The sequence below is a fragment of the Euprymna scolopes genome, chromosome 7 (genome assembly GCF_053919585.1).
Source record: "Euprymna scolopes isolate OS-2025 chromosome 7, ASM5391958v1, whole genome shotgun sequence".
Classification (NCBI taxonomy): Eukaryota; Metazoa; Mollusca; class Cephalopoda; order Sepiida; family Sepiolidae; genus Euprymna; species Euprymna scolopes.
The window spans coordinates 115,626,587-115,637,679 of record NC_136488.1 but is presented as its reverse complement, the minus strand read 5'-3'; the positions used below and the strand labels follow the sequence as shown (position 1 = coordinate 115,637,679).

At 35.3% G+C, this 11,093-nt stretch overlaps 1 protein-coding gene across 3 annotated transcripts in view; it reads right to left on the bottom strand.

The window, feature by feature from the left end:
- Nucleotides 1-608: 608 nt before the first annotated feature.
- LOC145279898 (apicoplast pyruvate carrier 1-like) overlaps nt 609-11,093 on the bottom strand; it is an 86,042-nt gene continuing 75,557 nt past the window's right edge. For all 3 annotated transcript variants that reach the window (XM_080131430.1, XM_080131429.1, XM_080131428.1), the window contains 3 exons: nt 10,558-10,767; nt 3,743-3,842; nt 609-1,055 (listed from right to left, as the gene is read on the bottom strand). In XM_080131430.1, coding sequence (XP_079987556.1) covers nt 1,009-1,055; nt 3,743-3,842; nt 10,558-10,767 — 357 coding nt within the window. In that variant the 3' untranslated portion in view covers nt 609-1,008. The remainder of the gene's footprint in view (nt 1,056-3,742; nt 3,843-10,557; nt 10,768-11,093) is intronic.

Here is an 11,093-nt window from a genome sequence, read left to right as displayed (position 1 = left end):
TGCTATATGCACGTCACAACATGTATAATTAAATTCGGCTTCATGTGAGCTTTATTCATCATCAAAGAAGCAATAGCAAAAAATACTTTGGCGCTTGTACAATGAAATCGCTCGTTTTTCAGTCAGATCATTTTAGATTTTGTGGAAGAATAATTCTTTACAATCACACTGCCATGAAACAAAAACAAAACACTATGATTTTATTAAATAGTTTTATTTATGGTGTTTCTCTCAAATGCGGCTCGTCCTTAAATGCCCTGAAACCGTGATATCCTGCACATTAATCCAATACACTTTATAATATTTATTATAAAATGTTTTAATGAAACCAATGTGATTTTTTAAAAATATATTTATTAAAAATTGTACTTATTTAGTTGACAGACCGACATAATTTCATTTGAAAATAATTAATTTCAAAATTAGTAAAGTCGGAAATGATTATCGCTATAAGATTAATCACGTGTTAAATTCCTCATTATTAGATAGATTTTAGCTTTTCATCATAATTATATTTACATGAAGCATTAAAAAAAGATTTTTTACTTTTATATTAATCAAAGTATCAGAGAAATTCACACGTCTGTGTATTTCTTGTGTCAAAATAGGTTTGATAATTGCATATTGTGTTATAAGTTGTACTTACTGGTAATCGAATATTTATTACTACTACAATAGCCTAAAATAAAAAAAATTGGAAAATTTAGATTAAAAAATGACATGCGAAATTAAATTAATGGAAAAACATTTAGGTTTCTTCATAAACAAGTCGGCCATAGAATTCCGCTATATTACTTTAAAACTTTTCAAACTTTCTTTTCAAATTTCAGCATGTCACCAACCATAAAAATATTGGAAACCTCAAGTAATTTCTTCCTATATATAGTAATTTATATATTTTGTATATACTCGGATAAAAATAGATGTGAAAGACAACTATTAATCACATAAATATTTGTGTGTTTGTTTATTTTTGTTGCAATAAAAATCCTTATGGATAAACATCTTTCAGGAGGTATGTGTCGGCTCACGGAATAAGAATGCTAGAATAAAACCTGAAATTAAAGAAGAAAAGTAAAACAATGATTATATTTAAAATAATTATTCAAATGATGATAGTGATATTAGTGATATCACCATAATAATACATCATTCATAATAATATTAATAATAACACAACAATAATAATGATAATGATAAAGAATTTGATGATATTACAAATATATATATATATATATAAGAGATTTCTTTGTGTATTATATCCCACCATCGCAAAATCTCTGGCAGATGATTTATACACAAACCACTCTCTATCAAAAACACTATCTCTAAAATCAAACAACAAATGAAATCTTTCAATTCTACACATACTAAAATCCTTAACAATAAAATATCAAACCTTATTGCCAACAGCAAATGGCGTTCCAAGGGACAACCTGAACTCATCCAGATGATCTCAAACCGACCACTATCGAACACTATCAGTTTTAGATTAAAATTCGCGGCTCAAAAGAGCAACTGACATGGTCAGCCGAAATTACAAACACGAAGACACCGATTTTATGAAATGCTTCATTCAGAGTATCATATCAACGATTACCACCCAAACTGTGGACACCGTCTTACAAAAAGGATATATCAATGCGCTAATAAACTTATGACCATAACATCATCATATCACCTGCAGATAAGGGTGATGGTGTTGTAATAATGGAAATGTCTGAATACAAAGATAAAATATTTTAAGTTCTACAAGATTCTGCAAGACATATATGAAAAAAAAATATGATATAATACAAAAAAAGATATATTTACAAAACGTACAAGAAACTAATAAATAATAATAAACTCTGGTCAACATATATCGAATATCATCTCAAAATCCCCACTTTATATGCTCTACCCATAAAAATTACACGCCAATCCGCCCTATCATCTCAGGCATCGGCAGTGCCACCCATAACACATATAACATAGGCACAATTAGCTCATCCCATATAAAAAACTCCAAAATAAAAAAACATATGAATAGTTTCGATATTGAATCGATAGGTATCACTGGAGAGGGAGCAGTCGTGTCTCGGAATGGAGACTAGAGTTAACCACCCATGCAAAGATCATCGATCACTTTTTTGGTGGGCGTCATGCTTGGGAATGAATAAAGAAATATAAAAACCGAACCATCGTTTTGAGTATCTTGCACGCGTCTTCTTGTCAAGAGAATCAACTCCTTCAAGATGATCGAAGAACCCTCCCAAAAGGCAGCAGCAGAAACAGGTATGTCGTCATTTATGTATTCGTATTATATGTTAGCACACATACACTAAAAAAATGTTAAGAACACACACTAAAAAAATGTTAAGAACACACACTAAAAAAATGTTAAGAACACACACTTAGACGATCACGGAACATAAATAGATTGCAACACTTAGATAAACTGTCTCATAACATATGTGTGTGCGACGATTTAGTGAGAATACAACAGTTGTATGGAATATTGCTTTAGTGTGTGAAATTAAAGGTTTGTGTGTAATGTCTAAAAACTTGATTCACTCGAGATTCAATTTTCCCGACGGTAACCTTCTGTCTCTTGAGGCAATAGCATTTTGAATCTAGTTTGGTTTACTATAGCGTCTGCTGTGGCTAAATAGTCCAGTTTCGTATTTGCAGCTACGTTGGCAGCTGCTGCAGTTATAGCCAATGGTAGGGATGGTGGGGACGGCAAGGGTGGACTGTATCTTCTCTCGCCTTTAAGTTCTCTTTTCTGCACATTATCTTTCTCTCTTATTTTCTGCTAATTTGATGCCGTCCTTGACCTTTGCTCGCCAGACTGTGCGATCGGATGACTGACTCGAGATCTTGTGGCTGAATGCTACAAGTCTTCAGGTCTCTATTGCAGGTGTCCTTGTAGCGCACACTTGGCCATATGATTGATCATGTTCCAGAGACTAGCTCGCCATACAGGATGTTCTTTGGGATGCGACTAACTTACATCCTGCACACATGACCGAGCTAACGCAAGCTTATCTGAGTTAAAATGGCAAACATGCTTGGGACAAGACAACTATATTTGTGACTCGATCCTGCCAGGGGATGCCTAAAAGAGGTCTGAGGTTGCGCATGTGGAAAGCATTCAGTTCTCATTCTTGGTGTGAGTACAAAGTCCAGGACTCACTACCATAAAGAAAAGTACCCAGCATGCAGACTTGGTATACTCTCATCTTTGTGGTTAGTGTCAGTAAGGTGTTGTTCCACACTCTCTTGTCTAGACGGGCTATGACATTGGCTGCTTTGCCTGTCCTTATGTTGAGTTGTGTCCAGAGAAGTTGCTGATGATGGTGGAGCCGAGGTATGTGAACTTGTCTACCATCTCCATGGTGTCGTCGCCAATCGTGATTTTAGGGGTGGTGTTGATATCTTGGCTCATGATGTTGGTTTTCTTCAAACTGATGGTGAGGGAGAACTCTGTGCATGCGCTCGCAAAGCGGGAGATGAGTTGTCGAAGACTTTCCTCGGAATGAGCAGCGAGAGCTGCATCATCTGTGAAGAGCATCTCTCTAATGAGCACTTTGTGCAGCCTCGTCTTCGCTCTGAGATGGGCGAGGCTGAATAGGTTGCCGTCACTCCTAGTGTGGAGAATGATGCCGTAATTTGACTTGTGGAATGCATAGAGCAGAAGCAAAGAGAAGAAAATTCATTTTATAATATAGTAATATAAATATAAGTAAAAGTGTCTTACCAATAAAGCTAAGTCCAGCAGCAATAAAAAAAAGTCCGTGATAGCCAATATGTTTGTAAAGTGATTGTGATAAAAATGATGCTGATATATTTGAAGCCGCCTGCAAAAAAGAAACCGAAAAAAAAAATGAAAATGAATGAAATCGTTTAGAGTTTACTAGTGTGACACAGATGATTCTAACTGAGCGATTAGTTAAATTACAAAGAAAAAAAGAGTTTATAAAACTAGTTCTTTCACTATTTTATTTTAAAGGATGTTATCATAAATTCCTAGGACAGAAACCAAAATCTAGGACACATACTCTCCCTCACTCTAGGGTATTATTTTCGGTTGGATTATAAATTAAGATCAAAGTATGGCGCTAAAAGGTCATCCTTCGAAGAATTGGGGGTATTGTGAGGCCTCCTTATCCATCAGTTGTGCCGATGCCAGTATACATGTATTTTTATCCGGAGTTTCTATATTTGAGGAGCTAGTTCGTCATCTTAAAACTGAATTGGTGTCTAACTCCACACCCGTGGGGAAGTAGGCAAATAGGGATAAAACTATGACAATCCACAACTCTTCTCTAAAACCGCCCATACTAAATAAAATCAAGCAAATCTCGCAATCAATCAGCTGCAACCCATTGAATGAAATTATCTTAAAAAAAAAAAAAAACTCACGCAGAAATGGTGTTTTTGTATGTGGATGATATTATTATCAGTATAATAAGTACAGCATTAGAAATTGGGGCTTGAAAAGGGCAGCTTCAAAGTTAATATGACAAAACCGAAACATATCTACCGCTAAAGAGATGATATCTGTTGAACAAGGCAAGTACCCACGCAACGTTTATAAGCATGGAACTGTTTCGAACACTATCAAATGCAGAACATGGAATTAATGGTGCCGCAAAAGCTGCACCAACCTGTCGATGCTACATGTAGCAGATGCAGCTAATTAAATTTCCAGTGCATCAAAATCTGCCTCCCATGGAAAGAGAAGCTGTTGTAGATGTCAAAAGAGAGAATAAATTCACTTGTCCATTGTTTCTAGCACTAGTGCAGCTATATGACATTGCATGTTTGCCACATGGAGCGTCTTTAGACAACAGTCAACTATTTTGCAAAATGCAAAGATCCCATCGGATTCAAGAGTAGCAGCATGCAACAAATATGTCGGATCTATACTCTTGTATAGCTGCGAAATATGGTCAGTGATAAAACGTCAGAATAATACAATCCTGACTGCAGCGCATCGGACGAAGAAAATTGCTGGTCTTACTCTATCGACCTTCATGAGAAAGTACGTCTGGTATAGCCACATTCCCCGCGACGACTCATCCGAAATACTCCAAGGTGTGCCCCACATTGAAGTAGATGGAACAAAATCACGTGTTATGCCTCATGGAGAGGATCAGTTGATGACGATCTAACGGTGGTGGGCAGCACAAGCCGAAGTGAAAACAAAGAGAAAAAGTTGAAGTCGTTCGTGTGACGCCTAACCTCAAGAATGTAACAAAAAGGCGGAAAATTAAAACAAATAAACATGAAAATAAATATTAAATCTTTTTCTACAACTCATTCAAAATTAGTGGAAGGAAACCTCCGTTCAGTCTCGAAAGACGATGGATACCTCGTGTAAGGGTAGCTACGCGTGAAATTCTGAAACAAAGGTTGCACAATCTCCAACCACACCTCTCCTGGATGGACACTGCTTGAGTTCAGTGGCAAGGAGAAATCCAGGACGACTAGAAATAATGCCAAGATAAGTGGGGAGCACAAACAACACCTGGAATTCCAAGTTCGTCACCCATTTTAGTACAAACCTCAACTTGCTTAACTTCGGTGATCTAACGTGATTATACCGTACAAAATTAAATGTACATAAAATAACAAGTGTAAACTTTTGTAATGTTCGAATTATTTCTTAAACGATATCGACCAGTATCATAAACCTGAACAATTTTATTTTAAATTATGCTATTACGATTTAAAGTAAAAAAAGAAACTTTTTTCATTCGAATTAACATGCCAAAGAAAAAGGTTTGAGAAATTAGGCGTTGCCGCAGCCAATAAAAAGTTCGATGTCACTACTTTATACTCTTCTTATGTTTTACTCTTCAAACTTCTCCACAGCCAACGACCCCATATTTAACATTAAAAGCTGATTTGTAACAGGCTGATTGAAATTGAAACTAAAACCGATCAACACATTGGCCGCTTACGTAATTAAAAATAAAAGGAGTGTAACTTTATAAATTTCAAAAGAATCCATCAAAACCGATTTTAATTTCTACATTCATGTTTTCAACATTCATGTTTACACTTTGGTTTTAAAGTTAAAACAATAAATAATTAGCGATCAAAAGATATCTCGCTTGAATGATTTTCAATTGCGTAAGTATCACCTCTACTACATCATCAAGTTACCTGAATTGATTTTTCAATAAAAGTTTTAAAATAAAGCTTTAGTATTATTTTCTTTAGGACGAGAAACTTATCGTTTCACGCTGTATGTATAAAAATACATGTATACATACATACAAATACATATTTCATTCAAACAAAGTGGCAGTTTTTTAGAACTGCTTTAAAGCTTCACCGCTCACTCATTTTTCGACCAAATTTCAAACAATTATTAGTTTATAGATCACTTTCTCAGCTATATTGTGAAAAAATTTTCAATTTTTGTTTAGTAAAGCAAAAGTTATGATCAATTTAATGGTGTTCAAAATCGTACAAATTCGTAAGGAAGTGAGCGACGTTTTTATGACTGGTTTGCATAGCAACCACGTCGCTGTAACGACTACTGTTGCTACAAATTCATCGGTCTCGCAAAAATAATTGGGGGACTTTATTGAAAGCAGACGAGTGCCGTACATTGTTATTACATATGTGCATGTTATGTTTAGGAGGGCAAAAAAAAAAATAAGACTGAAATTAAATAAAAGAAGTGAATTTACTAGAAGCCTGGAAAAATCGTGGATTACAATAGAAAAATGCGAGCATGAAAAGTAATATGGTTAAACTTAAACATGGAAAAGTAAAGAACTAATTGTTAAAACTGGAAAAGAAAATGAAAGATATTCTAGTAAAAAATATAAATTTATAACTTAAAATATTGCAGCATTAAATTTTTTCTAATTCAATTTAACATTATATAATCAATTCTTAATGCTGCTGGAAATTTCGTTGAGCTGTGCTCTTAAATGTTGAACCGCCGTTGATGGTGCTGGCAATGGTTCTGTTGTCATAACTTTGATCAGTAGAGAACGAGTTTTAGAGCGGTGCATAAAGTGCACAAGTTTCCATGAATACAGAGTAGCATCACAAAGAAATGCTTCATGTGTTGTTTCCCCCGCACACATGTAATTTGATGGCTTTCAAAAAGATATCTTTGATTACCAAACATCTTAATTGATTTTTATTTGGAATTTATTACTACAGAAATGTTGAAAGTATGAATTATTGGTAGCGATATTTCACGATCCAAACTGATGAAAAAGCTTGCCCTACATCTGAATATCTTTTATGTAAAATTTCAAATATTTAGACCAGAAATTGTCTGAGTAATTTGGAAGAGACCGCAGACGTCAATTTTTTTAAACTTTGATCCCAATTATGACCCCTTAAAATTTATTGTTTTGGGCTCAAATCAAGTTATTAAATTAGATCCATGTCCAAGGAACCTATATCTAAAATTCCAAATGCGTAGACCCAAAATTGTCGGAGGAGTTTGGTAGAGTTCTCAAAGGTAAATCGTTAAACTTTGACCCGTTAATCGCCAAATTTCTGGCCAAAAACCAATCATATCGATTTTCCCAAATTTCAGTAACCTGTATATCAAATTTCGAGTCAGTAGACTAAAAATTGACAGAGTTATTGCGTAGGGAAATATACACAGACACACACAGACACACAGATACACAAATACACAGAGACGTTCACTTTTATAGATATATAGACTAGTATTTCAGCCCGGCGTTTCCTGGGTGTTTAGAGGTGGATGTTGAGCAAAAAAAAAAAAAAAAAAAAAAGTAGTTGTAGGAAGGCAAGCTCGAATCCGTACCAGGAAGGAAGAAAGAATGGGGGAAAAACGTGACGTCTTTGCTGTTACGACCACCGCCAAACCGTAGGTTTAAATTATGGCTAGACAATCGAAAACAGTGGATGACATTCGACAATATTGGCGAAAAAAGCGACCCCTCCCTGTAGAAAAGTGCCCAATTGAGGGTGAAGAAATTAATGTTCTTAGCAAATCTTTCGATATTTGTCGTCTGAAAGTTCGAACTGCAAAACGATACTGATCTTGTCCCCTCTGTCGAATGTTTTAGGCAGACATACAAACATATATACATACATTTATATATTGGTAGCTCAAATTTTCGACCCAAACCGATGAAAAAGCTTGCCCTACCTCTGAATACCCTTTTAAGTAAAATTTCAAATGTTTAGACCAGAAATTGTCTGAGTAATTTGTTAAAGACCGAAGGGGGTCAATTTTTTAAAACTTTGACTCTTATTATGACCCCTTAACATTTATTGTTTTGCGCTTAAATCAAGTTATTTAGTTAGATCCATGTCCAAGGAATCTATATATAAAATTTCAAGCGTTTAGACCCAAAATTGGCAGAGTAGTTTGGTAGAGTTCTCAAAAGTCAAATCCTTGAACTTTGACCCCTTAACAGCTAAAGTTTTGGCTGAAAACCGATCAAACAGATTTTCCCAAATCTCAGTACCCTGTATATCAAATTTCGAGTCTGTAGACTAAAAATTGACAGAATTATTGCGTAGGGAAATGTACACATACACACACACAGACACACAGACACACACACAGACACCAGACACGTTCACTTTTATAGACATATAGATAGATAGATTATATAAGTGAAATGTAATTACAATTAACATTACGTAATTTTCAACAATGGAACACCAACATTAGCGAAAATATAAACAAAGTTTTGGTTTATCTGTTTTACGCCACATTAATTTATATTCGGGTTAAATAATGCTTAAATACAAGTTTATTGTAAATAATACATTGCTTTCTATAAATTAAAGACAAGTTGCTATTTTACGCATAGTTACGCTGTGCGTAAATAACCACAATAAATTCGATATGATTTTTCTTCGACTTGTGTGTACGGCCTAATCACATTGATATACTAGCTTTCATTAGCTCACATGAGTTAAGCGACATTGAATCTGGTCAGTACCAGATAGGTAACCATTTGAGAAAACCAAGCGTTATATGAAGGTGTATGATGATATCTACCTGCAAAATAAACGTTGTCAAACGTTGTGCCTTGACCGAGATATACATGCAATTGATGAACATTTGTACCTATTTACTATGCCTCCCCACGGGACAGAGTTAGACACCAGGGTCGTTTTTTAACGTGGAGAAAAGGTACAAAAATAAAAATTGTCTCAGTCGTGAAGGATTTCTCCTCCACAGAAAGAGAACAAAAAATGGAAGTGCAGCATCTGAAGAACAGATGGTATTTATTTGCTCCCCCACCGAGCAAATTAGGCACAAGGCCGATTTTTAAAGTGAGGAGTGAAGGGGAAATGGGGACCAACTCTCCGGGGAGTAGGGGAGCTGGATAATGACAATTGGTATGAAGGGTGTCCCCTACATTGACCAAGGTCTTATATGTGGGGTTTCCTCCACATATGGTCTTTGCTTGCAGTATCTGTTGGAACAGATACTACACTTTGATATTGACCAAAAGGCCAAAAGTTCTTTTGTAAATTGAATATTTCCTAGATATTTCCCCTTTCGAAGTATGCCGGCTCGACTTACCCAAGGGGAATGCCGCACATGGATAGGACAATTCGACATAGCCAATTCCATAGTCTATATGAGTATCCATTTAGACAATTACGCGCTTTTGTTCGTTGAATTCAAATTCAATGCTATTAATTTAATAGGTATAAAATACAGTTGATAAAGAATAAAATAAACGAAATCGTTTTCCAAAAGAAGTATCACTACGTAGATTTTTTAATAAGGCGTTTGTTAACTACGAAATTCTTAATGACCTATACTCTTGTACGCTCCTCCATCTTCCCTGAACACTGGCTCGGTCTAAAATACTAGACCAGCAATTGTGACATATACGTATGCTCTCAAAGTAATATTTAATAAAATAAAATACGCATCAAGTGTGCTAGAAAGCCAAACCACAACGTAATATTAGGAAAATAAACCAATATTTTACTTGTTTGAAATTTATAACATAACTATATTTCGGAGCTAAACTCCATCCTCAGAATGCTGTTTTCTTCTTTTTTTCTTTTCTTCTTTCTTGCCATGTTGTAAAGTTGGAGAAAGGAAGTCTGTTTGTAAAGAGCCGCGCGTTGTATCTCAGCGGTTGTATTTTGAAATGTTGGAACAGTGCATAGACAACGCGAGAATAACATCAAGATACAGAAACGTTGATTTAATTTGAATAAAAAAAATTCGCATCAAGTGCGCTTGAAGGCCAAATCACAACCTATTTTCCTAATATTACGTTGTGATTTGGCTTTCAAGCGCACTTGATGCGTATTTTTTTTATTCAAATTAAATCAACGTTTCTATATGGAATTCACCCCCTTGACGTAATATTTATTTATTTTTGTTTGTTATGTAGCTTATTACGTACTGTAACTTTCCTTTGTTTCGTTTTTCTGGCATCTTGTTGATACTTACTGTTTTACGGCTCAGTAGTATAAATTAGTTTCATCACGTATTCAAAAGGGAAAGGGAGAAAGAGAGAGAGAGAGAGAGAGAGAGAGAGAGAGAGAGAGAGAGAGAGAGAGAGAGAATCGAGTACTTACTAGAGCTGTACAGAGTAATCCAAAGTTTGCTGCATAATGAGTGGATCCAAAATATTTCATCGCTACTGATGGGAAGGTGGAGAAGATTCCGGAAAAGGAGAGAAATATAAGACACACGAAAACGAAGAAGACAGCTCTGCCGCCTAATTCGCTAATATTGAACAAACTGAACAAACAGGTGATGCTCGTCGTTATACACATTTGAGCGATCTGAAAGAAAAAAAGAGATTAACAAATGAAAATGTGTAGCAGTGTTGGGTTTGCTTTCTTGATTTTACGCCATATCAACTATCTTATGCGCGTTAGGAATTATGGGCAAAGACATTAAGATTAAGGAGCGTTTTTAAAATAACAGTAAATTCGATTGTAAAGCTGCAATTTGGAAATTTTGGGACCGTGAAATAACCTCTTAGTTATCATTACTCGTAGGTTCCTTCTGGCTCTGGATAATAAAACCTGCCCTCTATGGATCCATTAGAATGTGTCATAGCTCACACATTAAAGTGCATTAAGTTGTGCTCCTTAGCACGGGAAAT